General features: G+C 43.8%; 2 protein-coding genes across 5 annotated transcripts; one reads left to right on the top strand and one right to left on the bottom strand.

The window, feature by feature from the left end:
* Positions 1 to 1911: 1911 nt before the first annotated feature.
* On the bottom strand, positions 1912 to 13724 carry shcbp1 (SHC SH2-domain binding protein 1). Of its 2 annotated transcripts, XM_082530887.1 has the most exons (13): positions 13430 to 13724; positions 12657 to 12863; positions 12457 to 12572; positions 10240 to 10448; positions 10062 to 10157; positions 9752 to 9982; positions 8555 to 8732; positions 7980 to 8100; positions 7101 to 7232; positions 4528 to 4646; positions 3181 to 3267; positions 2819 to 2957; positions 1912 to 2743 (listed from the first exon to the last, which is right to left on the bottom strand). In XM_082530887.1, the coding sequence occupies exons 1-13, from the start codon at positions 13566 to 13568 to the stop codon at positions 2412 to 2414; spliced, it is 2106 nt and encodes a 701-aa protein (XP_082387013.1). In that variant the 5' UTR covers positions 13569 to 13724; the 3' UTR covers positions 1912 to 2411. The 2 variants fall into 2 exon arrangements, with proteins under 2 accessions (XP_082387013.1, XP_082387014.1); XM_082530888.1 differs by lacking the exon at positions 7101 to 7232.
* A 2742-nt stretch (positions 13725 to 16466) lies between these two features.
* On the top strand, positions 16467 to 19391 carry tssc4 (tumor suppressing subtransferable candidate 4). 3 transcript variants are annotated; one of them, XM_082529910.1, is made up of 2 exons: positions 16467 to 16624; positions 17967 to 19391. In XM_082529910.1, the coding sequence occupies exon 2, from the start codon at positions 17993 to 17995 to the stop codon at positions 18869 to 18871; it is 879 nt and encodes a 292-aa protein (XP_082386036.1). In that variant the 5' UTR covers positions 16467 to 16624; positions 17967 to 17992; the 3' UTR covers positions 18872 to 19391. The 3 variants fall into 3 exon arrangements, with proteins under 3 accessions (XP_082386036.1, XP_082386035.1, XP_082386037.1); XM_082529909.1 differs by lacking the exon at positions 16467 to 16624 and adding an exon at positions 16631 to 16793; XM_082529911.1 differs by lacking the exon at positions 16467 to 16624 and adding an exon at positions 16788 to 16892.
* The last annotated feature ends 2084 nt before the right edge of the window (positions 19392 to 21475 follow it).

The following is a 21475-nucleotide window of genomic DNA, read 5'->3' as shown; positions in this document are numbered from 1 at the left end:
GCTCATCCCAAGCCATGAAAACGTTATCATGTGGACTCTGAAATCACCCGAGGATGACGCAGTGCTTCTCAGCCTGGGCACATGCCGAGTCAGGAATCCACCCCCGTGCAGGTCTGAACAGTCATCTGGTGCAGTCCAGCAGCATCTGGTGTGGAGCAACCTGAGGCCTGCCCTCTGCCTAACAGTGCCTTATAGCATTTTTATAAACCAGACATACTTCTACACTGAAATCTGTGCAAACACTCATGGTGCTGTAAGTAGACCTGCAGGGAAAAGCACATTTAGTTGGTTTTTATCAGATCTGACAGGTGGCTGACCAGTTTCATGTCCCACTGGTCAGGGTTGAAGTTTATCCTGCCCCCCACCTCTACTTCGATCTGTTTTTCAAAGTAACTGCCTGAAAAATGTCATGAAGCGACGTGGCGGGATTTGCTTCTAAAAGGCCTGCGACACAGTAAGTGCTGGAGTAGTGGTGCTACAGTCACTGTAGCAGGAGACGCATCCCTGGAGACGATTACACTTTGAAATAAGCACGTTTCAGTGACATTGGCAACTACAGCCACTTCAGGTGAGGCTGTGAAGTCAAAGTGTCAGCTGTCTAGATGCTGTAAATACAGTTGGGTCCAGAAATATTTAGACGGACATTTTTCTAATTTGGGTTCTGTACATGATGAATTTTAAATTGTGGAGCTAAAACATTTCTTTGTAACCCAATCGCTTCGTTTTAGGCGCTCAAAAGTAATCGGACAAATTATATGACAGAAAATGGAAATTTCTAATACTTGGTAGAAAACCCTTGAAGTTTTTGATTCATGGACATCAGCAGATGCTGGGTGTCCTCTTTTGTGCTCTGCCAGGCCTTTACTGCAGTTCCAGTTGCTCTTTTGTGGGCCTTTCCTTTCAATAAGTGAAGATCAGGCAATCGACGCCTCAGAATTCTGTCACATTATCAATAAACACCAGTGTGCCAGTGCCACTCACTACCATGCATGCCCAAGCCATCACACTGCCTGAACTGTGTTTAAAGGGGCTGTGGCATGTTCTGGATCATGAGGTTTTCCACACCATCACTCGGGTAGATTGATCTTGTCTTCATCTGCCAAAGGATGTTTTTCCAGAGCTGGAAGTCTTGTCTTTATGGTACACTTGGATATTGTTATTCCTCCTGGAGAGTTTTGTTCACTTGGTTGTTGTCAAGGGGTTTCTCTTGACCATGGAAATGATCATCTACCACTGCTGTCTCCTGTGGATGTTCACCAGCACTCTGACTTTCTCTGTTATGTTGGTTTCAAGGAACACCAATTATGTTCCCTGGGCATGTTTACTCATTTAAAAGTGTCAGAAACACTGGCATTGATTATTTTACTATTTTCTTTTATAATTTTGATTTTTTTTCCGTTTTCTGTAGTGATGCAGATGACATGTGACATCACTTCTGTTCTGGGTCAATCTTACCCGCAACATAACAGATGGCTTGTTTCACCTGCATGGAGATCTACTTTGACCTCTTGTTGCCTGTTCACAGCAAAATTTGTCACATGAAAGCACCACACCTCACATCAGCTCCAGCTCTTTTATGACATTGATGACAGAACATATCCTGAAAGAATACACTGAAAGCTGAGACTCAAAAACATGTCTGTTATGTAACTATAATTATGTAACTATATTTGGAGTGTTTCAGTAAAGAGGTTAACCCCCCCCCCTGTCAGTGTCTAAACATATATAAGGACCTAACTACATAAACCATGGTATTTAAAAAGGAGTTGTACGTTTTGTTTTTGTTCTTCATTAATGGAATTGCACAGAACTGGTCAAGGACGGCCACACAAGTTTGCCAGCAAAGACCCGTCCGACATGTGTTCTTTGTCCCAGGTGAGGTGCACATCCAGACAGAAGAGGATGGAAATATGACTTTAAAATGTATTTTATTCATCCATTTCACAAAATGCATCATCAACCACACTTGGTTCTTTCTAAATATTAAACTGTAGAGTTAATTTTTTATTCTGTTTTCAGAACATGGCAAATAAAACTTTTCTAAACTGTTAACTTTGTCATACACGTCTGAAAAATCTGAACTCATTGTTCTAAAAAGCATCTGTGTGAACCTCAGCACTCTGCAAGCCACCACCTCAGAATAAAACAGAAACCAAACGTGGATTTAAATTCTTTTTTAAAAAGCTCAGAGGAATAAAACGGATAAAAGAATTTGTGCAAATTCCACAGGAAGGGTTGATCCACAGCCACTGGACGTTAACATCAGAGCTGATATTTAGACCTGCCTGTGCACAGCTCCACACACGTGAATCAGAACAACACATTCCTGCAACATTTATTTTATGGCAAAAAGATTAGTGTCATCATACACACTGGGCAGAAATGCCGAGGGGTAACGTTAGGTCACAGTGTTAGTAGCAGAAGGTGCCAAAATCGCCCATGCCGTTGCGCTTGAACTGGTTTCCTTGAAAGGACACAAAGATTTGGTGGTCTTTCAGATCCTCAACAGCTTGGCTGGACATCTCCACGTTCCTGCTTAGCTGACGGCTAAACTGCCACTTCCTGCCTGTAGACGCAGCCGCATCACCGTCTGAGCTGTTCTTAGCAGACCCAGCCAAAAGAGGTAGCGAGGGGCTGCTGCTGGACGTGGTGCTGACAGGTGGTGTTGAAAATGAGGTGGAGATCAAGTGATGGTCTAAAGATCCTCCCTGCTTTTCCTCTTGTGTGTGTGCATCAGGGTGCTCTGCGAGGAAAGGGCAGCTGATTATAGATTGTGCACTGGGCTATCAAAGCTGCCTCACATTACCACCTTACCCACCTTCACTTCTGCCCACAGGGATGCTGGGCTCTTCCCCACTGTTGGGTTTCACCAGAATCACCCCATAGCCTTCATTGTTGTGGATCACATTGTTCTCCATGGTGATGGAAGGCATTGCATCCATCTGATCAGCAAAGTCCTACACGCACACGCACATGCTGGGCATCACACCTGCAGCCTGTTTGTTGCAATGCAGCAGTGCTAACCACTGCATCACTGCCACTCAAAGCACAAGCACTACTGTGTCCACAATGGGGGTAAAAGGCCTACTAACAATACAGCATCAGTGATAACAGCTTTACAAAGTCAGGACGATGGAGTTGGCAGAAATATGAATATTGGCAAGATGAATCCCATCTCACCTTGATGAGGATCCCATCCTTACAATGATGGATGCCGTTACCAACAAGACTGCAAACGCTGCCGGGGTAAATCTCCACACCTGCCCCCTGCACACAGACAAGGAGCAGCATAACCAGTCAGCTGATCAGAGAACCGTCACACACAACAAGAACACTGGGACATAGGGTTGTTTTGTTTTTTTACACAAAGCTTTACTGATCTTGTGTCAGGTCATTAGCTGGCAGGTCAGCATAGTTTCCAGTGTAACACATACTTCACAGTAGGGCCGCCACAAATAATTATTTTGATAGTCGACTAGTCACCGATTATTTCTGCGATTAGTCGACTACTTAGAGCATCATCCATTGGACGTAAAACTACAGCTTATTGCACCAGCAGCATCTGCTCTTATATAACTATCACTAGCTTACAGCTTTAAGTGTTTAAGGTCTGTGCTAACTAACAATAAAGACAAGATGATAGTTTATTAAATTTTAATGAAATCTGCAGATTGTTTCGGTAAAGTTTAATAAACTCCTTGCTATCTAAAATATAACAGGACACCGGAGTAAATTCTCGAGCATCTCACACTTCTGATAATCAGCTGTCTGCTTGACGTTTATTCAGCTGTGTAAAAACTGTAACTTTAATCTCAGACAAACTGATTTACTCAGGAACAAATAAAATACTGAAAAAAGCCAAACAATAACATGTTTAAGTTATCTAAGTGACTCATATATCATGTTTAACCTGAGTAGCGAAAGACGGCGGTGGGTTTGCAAACGATCTGCCGGGAGTCCGGTGTTCTCACGGCTCTAGTTAGCCTAGCCCCCGGCTCGCTATCGAGCTAGTGGGTAACAGACGTCTCCGAAAACGTCGGAGCGCTTTTGAAAATATGTGGTGTCCTGATAAACTGAGCAGATATTTGAGGTTTACACAGCTACATTCTCGCCTGAAAATATGTTAAACGTTTATTTTGTGACCCAGAAAGAATAATAAGAGTAATATTAAAACTAACTAGCTGCCGCCATTGTTGGAAACTGAGCTGCGCTATGAATTCTGGGACACAGCTTCTTCTTCTTCTTCGGGGTTTAACGGCAGCTGGCATCCTTGTACATGCAGTGCTGCCATCTCCTGTTTCAGTCCGTTATTACACTCTTAAATCCTGCTACTTATTCCTGCGTCTTTTGGGATCTTACAAAGCTTCAAACGACGCGTCGACTATTAAATCAGTCGTCGACGATTTTGATAGTCGACGTAATCGTGACTAGTCGACTAATCGTGGCAGCCCTACTTCACAGCATGGAGGAACTGGCCATATCTTTTGTTTCCAGAAAACCATGTGATGGGTGGAGTTCAGGTCTCACCTTGGAGCCATACAGGTCGCACATGTTCATGGTGAGACGGGCAGATGTTCTCACGATGACTCCAGTGGTGTCACACTGTAGCACACAGTTCTCCATATTCAGAGTCCCCTGACGCACACCTGGCAGTCAAACCGGAACGAGAAGAAAGGCATCATTACTACACACCTCAACACAACACCATGCACCTAAGATAAACACAACCTCCAGTCCAACTGACCACACGACCTAAAACAGACCTGGGCATTTTACACGGGCCACATACGGTATGTTGTAAGCACAAATTAACAAGTGTTTATGCTGTGCATGCAATACAACTGTGTTGCTTTTATTTTGAAAACCCTCGACGTATTATCTGCTTCTGTCTGCACAGCGTCAGGTGATGCCAGCTACCCCTGGCCCCCTCGGTCATGTTTGACTTTGACTACTTTTCCCAGGCTGTGGATGAGAGCTGCGGTGTACGTGACACTGCCCAGCTACTCGTCTTTTTACGTGGGATCACTGCAGACTTCAAAATCACGGAGGAGCTGGCAGCCATGCAGTCAATGAAAGGGACAGGGAGTCATTTCTTCACAAAGGTAAATGCATGCTTGGAGAAGCTGGGCGTGAAATGGGACAAAGCGATAGGTGTGAGAACAGATGGTTGACCAAGTCTGACAGCTAAAAATGTTGGACTTCATCAGAGCAGAGCACTGAATCACAGACAGTTTGTTGAACTTTTGGAGGAAAACGTAAGCTACCACACAGCTGTCAGGAGGCTCGGTGTGGGAAAACTGCAAAGCAAGGGCCTTTTTGTGCATGCAACGTACAGAGCAGTGAGGGCTTTCAAGAGAAAGTTGCAGCTTCTCTTAAGCCAAATGTGGGACAATATTCTCACTCACGTGCCAACACTCAAGGAAGCCACACCACCAGCTGATCACCTCCACAGGTACTCATCCATGTTGGAAGCATTGCATGGTGAGTTTTCAAGCCAATTTCAAGACTTCAACACAGCCAAGAGTGAAATGCACACAGTTTCTTCTCCCTAGTCTGACACACTACTGGCAGAGCAGTTTAGGTCAGTCCCACTGCCCGAGTTTCACTCTCCACTCAAAGACTTTCCACACAAGCCCAGAGAATTCTACTCCACTTAGGATCTACCTACGTATGTGAACACACATTCTCAGTGATGAAGTTCAACAAATCCAGATCCTCTGTCACTGATGATCACCTCTTAGCTGTACTTTGAATAGCCACCTTAGACATTCAGCCAGATTTCAATACACTTGTTCAAGCTGAAGACAGACTGGATTTTTCCTCACTAAACTGAAAACATCAAAAGTTGCTTATTTTTAAACACCTTTACAGTATTTGTGAAAATTAACAAGCTAAAATTAAACAGTAATGATAGTTTTTGTTTTAAGTTGTTGTTACTTTTATAGGATTATTTTCTTCTTCGTCCAACACCACAATTCAAAAATATACAGAAATATCTACAAAATATTCTTATACTTCTGATTACCAGCAGCAGCTTTTATACATATATATACACACACACGGCAGTATCGAACGCTGCACTGAGGTCTAGCAGGACAAGCACAGAGATGAGTCCACTGTCAGAGGCCATAAGAAGATCATTTGTAACCTTCACTAAAGCTGTTTCTGTGCTGTGATGAGCTCTGAAACCTGACTGAAACTCTTCAAATAAACCTCTGCAGATGATCTGTTAGCTGTTTGACAACTACTCTTTCAAGGATGTTTGATATAAAGGAAGGTTGGAGATTGGCCTGTAATTAGCTAAGACCGCCGGGTCAGGTGATGGCTTGAGTGAAGTAACGGTTTAACTACTGCCAGCCTGAAGGCCTGTGGTACAGACTTTTTGTCAGCCTGGCTACAGTGCTAGAGACAAACCTAGGGCTGCTTATATTTTCTTCAATTAGTCATGAAAATCAGTCAGATGTTGTAGCTTTAAGGAGAGCTTTTTTTATAACGCAGCAAACTGGCTTTCCGGGCTAAATGATGATCTTCTAAATTAGCGAGATATCATTTCCTCAGAATTATCTGTTTAAGGTGTGCGTTTGAAAGTTATACAGAATACTGGGCGTGGCTCAAGAGTTGGGCGTTCGTCTTGTAATCGGATGGTTGCCGGTTCGAGCCCCGGCTCCGACAGTCCCGGTCGTTGTGTCCTTGGGCAAGACACTTCACCCGTTGCCTACTGGTGGTGGTCAGAGGGCCCGATGGCGCCAGTGTCCGGCAGCCTCGCCTCTGTCAGTGCGCCCCAGGGCGGCTGTGGCTACAATGTAGCTGCCATCACCAGTGTGTGAATGACTGAATGTAGTGTGAAGCGCTTTGGGGTCCTTAGGGACTAGAAAAGCGCTATACAAATACAGGCCATTTACCATTTACTGTTCTTCTGATCTGACACTTTGTTCAGGAAAGCTACAACACCCAAAATGAAGTAATCAGCCTACGTCTGCACTTGTCTTAGTGTTTGCGGCTGGGTTTTTAAAGAGTAAAGGTTAGCTCCTGCGTCCCTGCCTGTTTGAATATGACACAATGCGTTAGTGTGATGGCAGCTCAGAGCACGTAATACTCACACAGAATGCCTTCAATGGCATCATGCTGGATGAACTTGATGTTGGAGAGTCTGACATCAGCGCCTGTAGACTCCACAAATGAGTCACCTTTGCTTTTCTTCTCAATCACCACTTCATCAGGAAACCCAAAGCCTGACACACACACACACACACACAGTTAAAGAAGCCCCTGAAACCACACAAAGGGGCTCTGCATTTCACACACTTTCCATTCAATGGTGGCTGCATGTAACTGTAACCACGATCAGAGGAGATCTCAGCTGAGTTGGCAAACAGACCGCGGCATTCAGGATGAAGAAAATGTGACAAAGATGGAAATGTGTGCGATCCACCCTCAGACGTGTCAGCAGGTGCAGGCATTTACACCCGGCTCCACGTCAGCACCTTCATAACTGATGTCCATCTCGTCTCCCTGAATGGTGTTGCTATAGCAATAATAATGTTTGTATTAATGTACGAGTGCTATCACAGGTGATATGATATCACAGCACCAGCGTATGTGCTGTCTTTTTTTGTAATATATCAACCTGCGAACGTTTGGGCTCAGCTGCAGCTCAGGAGCTCCGCTGATGGTGTCAATGTTCGAGGGGTCCTGAAGTGTAGCTGCATGTGACCATCACAGATCAGTCTACCTGTACATACAACTATGAAGTGCACTGTGAAGCTCCCAGGTTAATAACTTATAACCAACGTTTGCGTAAAACAAAGTGGCCCCTTCATTTCAACCATGGCGAGCTTGCATGTACTTCTTAATTTGATGGACACACAAACAGGGCTCTTCAAGAGGAACGGCACATCATGCATAAAACATCTGAATTGACATCTTTGGTTTCCATGTATTAGCATCACTTCTACACAAGCATGGCGTGAGTGTCCTACCTTCTATGGTGATGGAGTCTGGTATGAAGATGGAGCTGCTGACACTGTACATTCCTGGGAGAACAATCACCAAGTCGCCCTGATAGCACGAATCCACAGCTGATACCGGCTCTCTGTGGAACTACGTACATGACACAGTCACCATTAGCAGCTTACAGTCGCCTCACTATGGTTACAAGACAACAACATTAAAATTTGGTGTATATTAGAGCATGAATGCTGTCAGTGCGAGGGGTTAAGGTGAAGGTTTGGGTGGCTGTAGCTCAGGGGTTTGAGCATGTCATCTGCTAACTGGAAGGTTGGTGGTTCAATCCCCGTCTGCTCCAGTCTGCATGCCAAATACCTTTAAGCAAGGTACTAACCCCAAGTTGTTCTCTGATGCATCAATCGGAGTGTGAACGTTAAAAAGAAGGAAAGAAAGGATAGAAAGAAGTGCTTGTGGGTGTGAGGCATGTTGTAAAAAGCGCTTTGAGTTCAGGTAGAGTAGAAAAGAAGAAGAAACAATCCGGTCCAAACTCCAAATGTATTCGCTGACGTGATCTTTGGACACGCAGCTATGCTTCTGTGCAACTGACCTGAATTTCAGTGTCTTCAGATGAGCATAGAGGAATGAGTCTGGCACTAAGCAGAGACTGCAGCTGGACGGTGCTGCAGGACGCAGTAACCACATGAACCACCTTTGCGCCTGATGCTCGAGGTCCTCTGCTCTGCACACACTGCTGCCTCGTATTTCCTTTATAGGCCAGCACGTATCTACATGAGAGGAGGGGTGTAGAACACTGGGCGTGAGAAGGAACAATGAAGGACATGCACACGAGGGTTTTAATAATCGATTAAAATCGATTCTGGCTTGGATAATGTGAAATCGATTCATTAAAATCCTGAATCGATTTTTTAATATAAATTTATTTTGCCCGAAATGCCAGAATCTCAGGTTAAACCTCAAAATTTCAACAACCACCAAACAGCTAAGACAGTAACTGAGAGCAGGAACACGGCTTCTGCACAGAGACGTGAACACAAAGCGCCGACCCGCCGACGGATCAGAATCAGTGAGATGTGACTTTGTCACCCGACAGCACGGACACGGTCGGGGCTGAAAGCGGACAGCTCGCCGTTTCTGATCCGTCGGCGGGTCGGCGCTTTGTGTTCACGCCCTTTTTGCGCTGTTAGTTTGATCTCTCTCCAAAATACGCTTCACCTCTTAACCTTTTTTGCATTATTCGCTTGCTTGTTACACACAAGTCTACCGTTGTTTACAGCCTGTCGGACGCTGTTTTTTTTCCCCTTTACTCTCTTGGAAATGAGATTTTTAATCTCAATGAGATTTTTTACCTGGATAAATAAAGGATTAATAATAACTTACTTACTGAACAAATTTAAACTCTTTAAAATTATACAAAATGCCTGTTAGCCGTATCTCTAATAACACCGCTGTAACGTCAGAGCTAACGTTCATATGTTGATTAATGGTTTTCTTTCGTTTTTGATGTACTGCAGAATGTTTTTATAAAATCCAGAACAGGAAAACCACCTTCATGTTTTTCTGTGTTTTATGCTCAGCTACTTTGACACAAAGGCCTCTGCTGTGATGCTCACACCTTTGATAAAGTCTTGCGTGTGTCAGTTTCCTTTTTATTGATACAGAAATATGGAAATGTACTGATCTGAATTATAATATTTCTGACTGTCTGAGGCAATTTTCCCAGATTCAAATCGAATCGAATCGATTCTAGAAATCAGTGACGATGCCCAGCCCTGATGCACACTACCTCAGCAGGGGGTTCTCAATGATGCGCAGCTTGCGTTTGAAGCTCTCCAGCTGGTCACAGAGCTTCAGGCCCTCTACCATGGACACGTTGTCGAGCTCCGAGTCCGAGTCGGCACTGAGGCCACTGCGCAACGCGGAGAACTGCTGGAAGCACTTGGAACACTTCTCCAGTAAGGACTGGTACTCTGCCACCAGGCCTGCTGGGACTCTGTCCTCCAACATGTCGTAGTAGCTACGATAAGACATGTTTTAGTCAGGGCTACGGGCACAAACCAACACTTCTTAATATAGGATCATCCTAGAGTGCTCACAGTCGTATCCGGGGTTCCACACAGCGGACAAAGTAGTCAAAGTCATCATCCTCCTCTTCCTCATCCCACTCCCTCCAGATGTGTTTATAGAAAAACCTGCAGATGAAAGGAAAGGATGTCACATATACGTCAGGGCAAAACAACAACATGTAATCTCCCCGTGGCCTCCAAGTCCTACCTTACATGCTCAAGGGCAAGGGCAGTCTGATCAATGTCCCCAGACTCCTCGTAGACCACCTGCAGCTCCTGCAGGGGCACTTTGTGCTGAGTGGCCTCCAGGAGAGACGTCATGGCCTCTTCATGGAGCTCAACGCCTCTGGTATCACACTGCAGAGGCAGCACCAGCCTCACACGTGCCTTCAGGTCCTTCACTTCCACGTCTCGCACCTGAAACCACCAGCAGCCACAACCCAAGGATTACAAACCAACGTCCTCCAAGCTCTACATTAGCACGCACGTTTGTTTGCTGCGCCTTTGATTATGTGCATTTACATTCTGTAAAGGCAGCAGACACTGTGCAGCCCCCTCTTTGGTCCTTTTCCAGTGAGCTACAGTCACTGATGGCATCAACAGCGTTACAGTGCACTATAGTTGTGACATAGTGTAGCTAACACTATAGCACTGTGGGTGGTGTTTCCAAACTATAAAATAACCACTGAGCACTTTCAGAAAAACTAAAGAAATTTTAAAAAGGTAGAGAAAGTAATGTTTTTAGTAAAAAAGATTGCTGCACTCATAAATATACATTGATTAGTGTGCAATAACATTTCCTAACAAATTGATGTGTTCTTAAAAACGTTTATCCATTAAGAGTTCACAGGAGCAATGTTGGAGCACAGGCTATGTTGGCCCGCCACCTCGAATCCAGCGCTCAGGTTGGACCTCTGTATGTCACTGGAGACTCGCCAGATACGTACTTTTTAAATTTAAAGATGACAAATGCCTAACTCTCAACCTACATGACTTCACCACTGGCCTCTGTCTTCTGCCCCTCCTCCTCACCTCATGCCTTGTCTCCTGAACTGAAGTCAGGGCTCCAACACAGAAAAACTTGCATAAACATGTGTCTGTGAAGGTTCTCAGTCATCCAGGTCATCGTAGCCTCAGGAGCTTGCAAAGGAAAGCGTCTGGACTTCTTTAAGTTACTTGAAGACGTTTCACCTCTCATCCGAGAAGCTTCTTCAGTTCTAAGGTCAAATGGTGGAGAGTCCCAGATATAAACCTAGTGGGAATGACCCCCCACAGAGGGACCAAGGACCCACCCTGAGTGGGTGTGAGGGCCATCTCACCTCAGGAAATCACATGATAGGGTGGGGCCAGGTTTCACAATGAGCTCACCCGAAACCCTGGCTGATTGTGACCCAATCCCTCTTTCACACCGTGGCTCATGTGATTAGAGGATCATCAGGGGTCCTTTGTCCCTCTGTGGGGGGAAACTCCCACTAGGTTTATATCTGGGACTCTCCACCATTTGACCTTAGAACTGAAGAAGCTTCTCGGATGAGAGGTGAAACGTCTTCAAGTAACTTAAACAAGTCCAGACGCTTTTCTTTGCAAGCTCCTTTGACAATGTATGAACATGCTTGTTTATTCCTGAAATTGTCACAGCAGATTACACATCTGGCCCTTCTGTCTCAGGACAGCTGACTACAAGCCAGATAAAGACCAGCTGGTCATAAGCTAACATCATGCCAGCATGTCAGGCTCTAGTGTCCTACAAATCACACTTTCCCTCTGATAAACACTTAGATTACATTCTTAAACAATATAAAAGTTTTTTCACTAAATGTCAGAGTCTGGCAACGTTGGATCCACTTTAAGCAACTTTTCTCCTAACAGAGACTGCACAAAAATAAAACAGGCAAGACTTAGTGACAGAAAAGTTCAGAATATCCTCAACATCTCTGTCATGAGCCAAAAGTGACTGATCCACGCATCTCGACTCCTTTCACACTTACACTTCCCTCCAGAGTAAATGATGTGGACAACAGACATTTTGACAGCTGAGGTAGACGGCGCACTGACAGCCTACAACCACTACAGCTGAACGGCAGCCAGCATCGTTTGTAGGCATTTAAATTGCTGTAAAGGACTCGCTGGCCTACATTCTGTCATGAATGACATCAAGTCAGTGTGAGCCACAAACATCATTCCTGTCACAAGTTCAAGATGCAATCGGTGTTTGATAAAGCTGACAAAGCTGAGATGGTTTTTGTTTGCACTTGTTGCACTGCTGCACGCAGCTAAACATGATGCAGAGTGGAGTACACAGCTACAGCCATCACCCTGCAGACTCCGCTTTCACACGTGTCATCAGAGGGGGATGGAAAGCAGTCCTTACAGCGTCGTTATGACTAGACTGTGTGATCACAGGTTAATGAAAGCATTACGTTACCTCCACCAGAACATCAAAGATATCAGTAGACCAGAGAGCCAACCAGTCACATGGCTCCACCGTTTTCTCCAGGTAGTCTGCTGTGAAGTCCTTCACCTCTGAAGGCTTACAGTCTCCTACACACACAAGAACACAAGGACTGAGATCAGCAGTCTAATTTCTCAGGGTTACGATTATTAATATTAGCAGACGTTGGTTACCGAGCATGTAGTCCTGGTAGGCCTTGAACCTCTCGTAGAACAACAGGTGGCTGGTCTGGAACGTGTCAGGAAGACTTGAACTTCCTCCCGAAGGTGGCTCACGTCTCTGCAGCCCAGTCCCCGACGCTTCAGTGTTATAGTAGTATGTTCCACTGTCGTCATCACTGCCATCTTCATCTTTCTTCTCCTCCTCGTTTTTAAACAAGGCTGTTAAAGACGGAAACACCATGGAGGAAAATCTTTGTTCACATGGACTATTTTACTGGTCAAAAGCAATAAGACTGACGGACTGTGTTTAAATTAACCTCATAAATGAAATATTCAGCGTTTATTTCCTGGTTTGTAGGGACTCCTGAAAAGCAAGTCTACCACACATCTGTTTGAGCGTTACCACTTAATCTGCGACACCTAACAGCTGGAGCGTATACTAGCATGTGGTACATTTGCACAGAGGGCTGAAAGAGCCATTCAAAATGTAAGCATAGCTTAGTGCCACAGTAGTGTTGAAGGTTCAGCCTACAGCACGATGTGTGCACGTTTATCTGCATCACTGTTGCAGAACCGTCTGCGTAGACGCGTCGCGTGAGCGAAACATGAAAGCTAACAGCGTTAACGTGACAGGCCTGCTACAAACACATATGCGCTGTCATTAGCACACATGGGTCAGTTAAGCAGTGCTAGAGCAGTCAAATGCACGGCAGGAAACCTACAAGCTGGTTCCTGTTTTAAAAGATTACAACGCGGACGTGGATGATCACTGCTGCTGACCTCACCTCGATTTATATCCGCCCCGCCGTAGCCTTTACCGGCCGGGCCGTTGTCCGTGTCTCCGTTACCCAAGTCCAGATTAACCACGACCACGTCTGAGGCGTCGTTCCCCGGACACGCAGCATCCCGCGAATCCTGCTCCATAAAGAACTTGTAAAATCTTTTCTTCTGCACGTTTAGGCTGAAAGCCACTAACGTCTCTTCGGAAAACAGTCACAAAACTAGCAGCAGCCACCCTGTTTTCAAAATATCCCGGTTTGGAGTGTCTCAACCAATCACAACAGGGCAGCTGCGGGATGGTCCGCCCCCTAGTGCAGACGTGTCGAGTAGCGTCCGCCCTGATGATTCTTATAATAATAATAATAATAATAATTATTATTATTATTATTATTATTATTATTAGGGCCCGAGCACTGAGAGTGCGAAGGCCCTATTGTGTCTGCTCCGTTTCTTCTTCTTATTATTATTATTCAGGAAAAACAAGGGCCTTTTTGAGGGCCTAAACATGCTCAAAAACTCATGAAATTTTGCACACATGCCGGGTCTGGTGATTTTGTATTTTTGTATTTTAAGATTTTGTATTTTAATGGTTTTACATATCAGCACTGGGAAATGTCAGTGTAATGGTGAAACAGCAAAAAACCGGGGGGATTTTCGAGACTAATGAAAATGTCCGGATTTTCCCACAGAGGACTCGTATGTGTGACTTCATCCCTGAGCAGCAGCTTTGTGGTTGTTCTGCGCTCACAGACGGGACAGACTGCGTGCATCAGCGCCTATTGATGTTTAAAAAATGCCAAAGCACAACTGCAGCTTTTCAGACGAACTGCAAAAAAAATTCCCTCGTACCGTCGTATTTTTCTTATACAGATGAGGCCTTATTTCTGTACCATTATTTAATTCCATTTTTTAATTTCATTTTTAATTAACATATTTAAACGAAGGCATCGTTTAAATATGTTAAAAACTGGGTCAAGTGTCCTCTGTTTTGGAAAATATGGTGATACAGACTGTATGTTGCAATTATTTTTGTTTTAATGAAGAGGACACTGATGTCATTATAGGGTCCAGACAGATAGGTTGTCCATTTTTTAAGAGTGAAGAGGGAATGACATCTGTAACTGATTCTGCGAATGCCACATTTTAAAAAAAATAAATTCAGAGTAATTCAGCAATGCTCAACTATCTGTGTCAGAGTCCCTTGATTAAATTGATTAAAAAAGAACTGAACACTGAGTTTTTAATATACACTGGAGCGGACTTCTTCGGCTTCTTATTGGCGGTTAGCAAGTAACGTTTTGGTGCAGTACCTCCACCAACTGGAGTGAAGTGTGAATGGTATACTAACTTTCTACATATATATCTAGGACTGACCTCACACCCTATTGTTTGCCAGTGGTAGTTTCAGTCAATGTGTAAATGTGCTGTTGATACGGTTATAGGGAAACCTGCAGTCAGCTGAGACTGAAGTCACTTGGATGAGTGATGAAACGTTTTTCCCACTGAAAATGCTCCATCCAGACACACAGAATCAACCCTTTGGGATTTCCTTTCCTGGATGATTGAGTATACATCAAGCCATATATTTATAATATATAATAATAAAATTATAAACTATATTCTCTCTATTAACTCAACAAAAAAGAACATCTGAACTAGAAATTTGTCCAAAACATCTTTATGTCCAGCTGCAATTTGTTGTTTTGTAAATTATGTAACAGTTCTCTCATATTTCGTAAAGAACAATAATGTTATACTGCCTCTTCTTGAAAACAAAAGTTCATTTTCCTGCAACATGGATTGCAGGATTCTTTATATGGATTCTTTTGATGTGCATTCTTGCCTGTGCATTTGGGACAAGCTCTTCTTTTTTGCAAAGATAAATCAACAAATGAGGTTATTATTCCCCCCCCCCCCCCCCCCCCCCCCCACACACGTTAAATACTCGCTGAAGTAAAATGTATTTCCTCATTGCATTGAAGGCAGAAGTCAAATCAACAACATTGCACCTCCTGTGCCCTTTGTGACTTTTTCCCACTGATCCACTTTTGAAGAGGTGAGCTATTTATTAACCACTTGCTCCATACATTAAGCACAGGGGTCAGGGCCACTGGACGAAACTCACTAAGGGCTTTGGAACCCGGCCTGTTGAGAAGTGGCTTAATTATTTCTTAATTATTTCTTAATTACACTAGTCTTCCGTATTCTAGGAACTATTCAAGTATTTAATACAAACCAAAACAGTTTGATCAAGATCCTAAGTTCCCCTTCAACTGTGCTTAACAAGCTTTCAAAATGCTTTATATGGCTCAATCATAGACAAACATTTGCCAACCATTTCCTCAGACAGATGAATTGTAGTGCTCTGGGCTACGTCAGCCATCACAGTCCATTGTCCTTTCTTTAAAATCTGCAGTATCAAAACGAGTATAAAATTATTGAAATTATTGGCAAAGGACAGACAGTCAACTGGACAGTGGTACATTTGGCCCTTCCCATCATCCCGTTCAGACCCTTAACATTAATCCCTGTAATCTTGTCTACTGTGCAGCCAAAATGACTTGATTGCATCCTTTTTCCTTTCCCCAACGTAGTTTTAAAATCTCTTGACATGGATGATCCTCATTATTATTAAATTCTTCTTTTATCTTTTTAAAAGCAAACATTACATTTTACCAATCTTCCAGATTATGCCATCATCAGAAAAGCCCAATCCATTCTCCAAATGTTCAAACTTATCAGTAATAATGATAGATCAGAATGTGGACGCTCTATACTTCCCTGGGAGAAACCATTCTCAGAAAACAAAACAAATCCCTGAAACACTTTGTGCTGTTCTTACTTGTATTCACCGATCATGTAAAAAATATAAAAACAAACAAACATTGAACTATTAATGCCTATCTCCTTTAATTTTATTAAAAACATTCCGCGATATATCATAAGCTTTCTCCGTGTCAACAAAAGGCAGCCACCGCACTCTCCTTCCAAACATAAAACGGTGCATAGTATATGTCAGGATGCTTCCCGAGTGAAACGCGCCTTTTCTGTGTAGACTTTTCGCGGGAGGCTCGTCTGATCCTTTTGCAGCCACAGTTTGTGGCCGCTGGGGGCAGCAGCTTCTGAGACGCAAGCGTAGAGGAAGTCGATGTTTACGCGTCGTTGTAAACTACCGGGTCGGTGTTAGCGCCAGCAGTCAGGTAAACCACTGACAGGGTGAAATGTTTTTTGAGAATGATCCCCGGCAGTTCTCTTACCGCTGCTCTGCAGCGCAACAGCACTTAGCATTAGCGTGCTAGCTGGCTGGACAGGAGCCGGGACTGCGCAGAATCAGTAACCCGGGAGATCCGCGCAGCGCTGTGCCACAAAGTAATTTTCGATGTTTCTTTGTGTTTCCAGCGTGCAGTACATTTACTTCTATTGTTAGATAGGCTGTGGAGAACAGGGTTTGCAAAAAGGTTATATAAAGTAAGTCAGAGCTATACCGGTTACGGTTACAGTTTCTGTTGTCCTCTTGGCCGCATCTCTCTTTAAAAAGAATTTATGTTAGTGCCACTCTTTACCCGAATAAGTGAAGGATGTATAGCAGTCACTTTGTCAGCCACTGATTGCAATGTTTAACTTGAGTACTGAAGGCGAGAAAGACATGTCCTGGTCAAACATGACTCCATGATTCCTCACAGTGTTACTGCAGGAAATGCCCTCCAGAGGAAGAATCAGCTTTGATATTCCCAAGATTTTTAGGGCCGAGTACAATAATCTCCGTTTGAGCTGAACTTGGAAGCAGAAAGTTAGAGGTCATCCAGTTCTTTGAGACATTCCTGTTTTTAAACTAATTGATGGGTGGTGTCTCTGCTCATTGACAGATAGAGCTGGGAATGATACTAATGATGGCAGTATGAAGGAAGCCTCTATAATGTAAACAGAAGCACTTGCATGAAATGTGTGTTATTGGTTGAATGAGGCTTGCAGCAGAAAGCGCTTTGAGTGCTCACTTAAGTATAAAGGTCAGTGTATTATTATGGCCTACGCTCACTCTACAGTATTAGTGGCATGACTTAAATATTGTTATTAATAATTATCGCCATGTCGAGGGTGTTGCATGCTGAATTTGACATCACATCCTGTGTCACGTGCTTCAGTCGGTCGTGCACCTCTCACCCCCTCTTTTGTAGTGTGCTGTGGCTGCCACAGCTGGATTTCAGACTCGAGTGTACAATCGTAGGTTTTCTACCACCGTTGTAATGATGCATTCCAGTAAAGAAGCTCAGAGACATTGAAACAGTTTGAAAACTTGGAGAGTTTGTGGAAAACACAAAGTATTGGCATCCAGTTTTGACTCGTCCAGAATCTGTATATCCTTATTGTCATTGTAACAGGAGTCCCTGCAGCGTCAAGAGAACAAGTTTAAATATAATTACAAAACAATAGCATGAAATGCTTTTTTTGATTTTGCAATGTTCTTTGAGGAACAACAGTTGAGCCTTGTTGGCCTTATGATGGTTATTTATAGCACAGCTCTGTTCCTTTCTCCCTCATCAGGTTCTCGTCAGAGTGTTGGTGTCAAGATGTGTGATCAGAAGCATGTCAGACAGCACGGTGATATGATAAACAGTGACGATGGCGACCAGCTGTCAGCCAGTGATGAATCTGAGCCTGAACAACAACCCAGCAGAGCTCCATTTGACCCAGACCTAGACCACAGTGATGATGATGATGATGATGATGATGTGTGTGCACCAGCAGCTATTCCCATATCTCAGAGTTCATTCAGTCTGAGTGGAGGTACCTCAGCCTTCTCTGACCGCAGCCACAGTATCTTTGACTGCCTAGACAGTATTGGCAGGCAGACTTTCTCCTCTCTAAATCAGAACACTGTTGCAGACGAATCCTCACTTCACAGTCAAAACACAAGCCATCCGTCATCCATCTGTCCCACACCACCAAAGAAGAGATTAGTCCCAGACTACCTAGTGCATCCTGAGCGCTGGACACATTACAGTCTGGAGGATGTGAATGAGAGCAGCGATCAGGAAAATAGCAGGGTGGCTTATCAGTTCCTGTCCAGCCTGGGGCAAGAGGCAAGAGGCAGTTCCCCCTGTGACCTCCAGCACAAGATGATCTTCAGACCCAAGCAACTGCCGAAGGAACAACCTAATGATCAGCTTTCTCTTGTGAGTGCAAAGGAGACAGGAATGCATCTCAGTCACCTACTGGAGGAGGAGGACGAAGAGGCAGAAGGAAGGAAAACAGAAGAACATCTAGACAAAACTGAGAAAGGACAAAAAGATGAAGAGAAGGACACGAGTGGAGCTATGGGTCAAGGAGAGGAAAAGAAAGAGGTGCAAAAAGAAAAGAAGGTAGAAGAGTCCAGGTGCCAGTTCACCTCCTTCAGGAATATGATGACTAAAAACTACAGGAAGCGTCCCGGCTGTGAGGACAACTGATGACGGCAGTGACGTCCTCACCGTCAGCAGCTCAGTGTTTCATCGTACGGTCATATGTGAACTGTACTCTTACTCCGCATGCCTGTGTTTGTTCTGCTTCACCCAGCAGCGATGTTCCAGAGTGCTTCACTTCATACTTCCAGTTTCCTTATTGTCGAATTTTAGTTCCTGTTGTATTTGGTATTGTGAGATAAAGTGTTGAATTCAAAGGTTTTTGAGAAAATAAGAAATGGAAAGTTTTCCCAGTGATAGTAATTACTACCATTAAAAACAAATAAACACACCTTCATCACCAGTTTCACCAACACATTAATGAATGAGACAGGCAGTACACAAAATGTAAAGAGATGTTAAGTAAAATGAAGGGTTTATTATTTGCTACATCTTCCAGTCTGAATAAACTGTCCTTTTTTTAATTGAAGAAATGGATCCAAATTACAAATGTTTGGATAAGTCAGTTTTAACCATTGATTTAACACTGTTGCCATCTTCTGGAATAAAACTGTTGTAAAGTTGTAAACTACTCGTCTAAAATTGTGTGGCTCCTCCGGCTGCTGAAACAGCTCTGACCCAGGGAGACCCGACTCTGCGAGACTTCTGAGAGTCCCCTGTGTTACAGATCCTGTAAATCCAGATTTTTTTATAGGCAGGGCCCTCGTGGATCACTCATTCTTCCTGCAGACTAGACTGAACTGCGATCTGGGGATTTTGAAGGTCAAGTTAATACTTTGCACTTAGTCATATTCTGTTACCATCGGGCATTCTCCTGCCTCGATGGGGTGCATGTGGGCTGCAGGTATTTCAACATCGAACATGAATATCGTGACAATATCAGCAACATGTCCACTGAACCTGAACATGTGGGGGAAAGTTATTCTCAACGATGAGTCCAGATTCTGCCTACTTCACGTGTTCTGCTTCATTAATGAATTCTCCAATAAGATAAGATAAGATAACCTTTATTAGTCCCACACGTTGTTGTTTGTTTCCCAAGCTATGCATTAGTAGAAAGAGATTGAAATCCTCCAACTAGCCACCTCCACAACACAGCTCAGAGAGGTTAAAAGGTCTTAATATCCAGCCTTATGTGAGTAAAAATGCTTTTCTCTATTTCCTAATAATAAAGCATTTTTGGTCAAATATAAATCAGAATTAGTTTGATTAATATATAAATAAGAAATGTAGTTTGAGTAGTAGAAACAACTGTTCTAATGTCTGAGTTTGGTGGTGGTGTGTGTGAATCTGAAAGTTTTGTAATTGTTTAACACAGAACTGTAATTATTGGGTTTTGCTGAAAATTGATTCATTTTGAGTGCAAATAAAAAAATAAATATGTTTAAGTTAACTGTGGGACGACAGCTCTCTCTGTCCTGGTCGTTGTGTCCTTGGGCGAGACACTTCACCTCCCGCCTACTGGTGATGGTCAGAGGGGCCGATGGGCGATATGGCAGCTTCTGTCAGTCTGCCCCAGCTGTGGCTACAACTGTAGCTGCCTCCACCAGTGTGTGAGTGTGAGAGTGAATGAATACTGGCATTGTAAAGCGCTTTGAGGGTCTTGAAAATTGCTATATAAATGCAATCCATTATTATGATCCAGTATATAGTAGTAGTATAATAGTGTAGTATAATTGTGATAATGATAGTGACAGGCCTCACTCAGAGCCTGACCTTGGTGTATCCAGGTGTGTGTGTGTGTAGAGCTGGACTGGAGCCACTAACCTCCAAATGTCTGACTTTTAAAATGACTTAATGCAAGAAGTTGCATAAAATAAATACAAATAAATGGTAATTGTCTCGCGGTTAGCTGACTGCCTTAGCTGCCAAAGTGATGTCAGCCCTTTTTAGCCATAACCAGTGACTGGTCCTCTCAGCAGTGTTAGCTAGTTCTCTAATTCACAACAGCCCTGATCAATGCTAACAGCTGACCTGACTGGCTACCTCCCTGGACTTTTTTAGGGGGGAGGTAACAATGTTTAAAACAATAACAATAATAATATTTATGTTTATAACGGTGGCACGGTGGTTAGCACTGTTGCCGCACAGCAAGAAGGTCCTGAGTTCAATTCCACCATCAGGCCGGGGTCTTTCTGTGTGGAGTTTGCATGTTCTCCCTGTGTTTGCGTGGGTTCCCTCCGGGTACTCCGGCTTCCTCCCACCGTCCAAAGACATGCAGCTTGTGGGGATAGGTTAATTGGATAATCCAAATTGTCACTAGGTGTGAATGTGCGAGTGAATGGTTGTCTGTCCCTGTGTGTTGGCCCTGCGACAGACTGGCGACCTGTCCAGGGTGTACCCCGCCTCTCGCCCTATGACAGCTGGGATAGGCTCCAGCGCCCCCCGCGACCCTGAACAGGATAAGCGGAAGCGAATGGATGGATGGACATTTATAACGAGGTGCAATAATAATTAATGTGCAATAATAACAGTGTGCAATACACATACACTTCTTCTTCTTTTTTTATACTAAGTTAATATACTGTGTTGTGTTGTTTGTGTTGCGTTGTGATGTGTCATATCGTGTCGTGTTGTTATATGTAGTGCCGACGTAGGACAGTTTTCCAGTTTCATTGTACTACTGTACTATGTATGACTGTGCAATGACAA

Source organism: Aulonocara stuartgranti, assembly GCF_965226115.1.
Source record: "Aulonocara stuartgranti genome assembly, chromosome: 1".
NCBI classification, from domain to species: domain Eukaryota; kingdom Metazoa; phylum Chordata; class Actinopteri; order Cichliformes; family Cichlidae; genus Aulonocara; species Aulonocara stuartgranti.
This window is presented reverse-complemented; position numbering and strand designations above follow the sequence as displayed.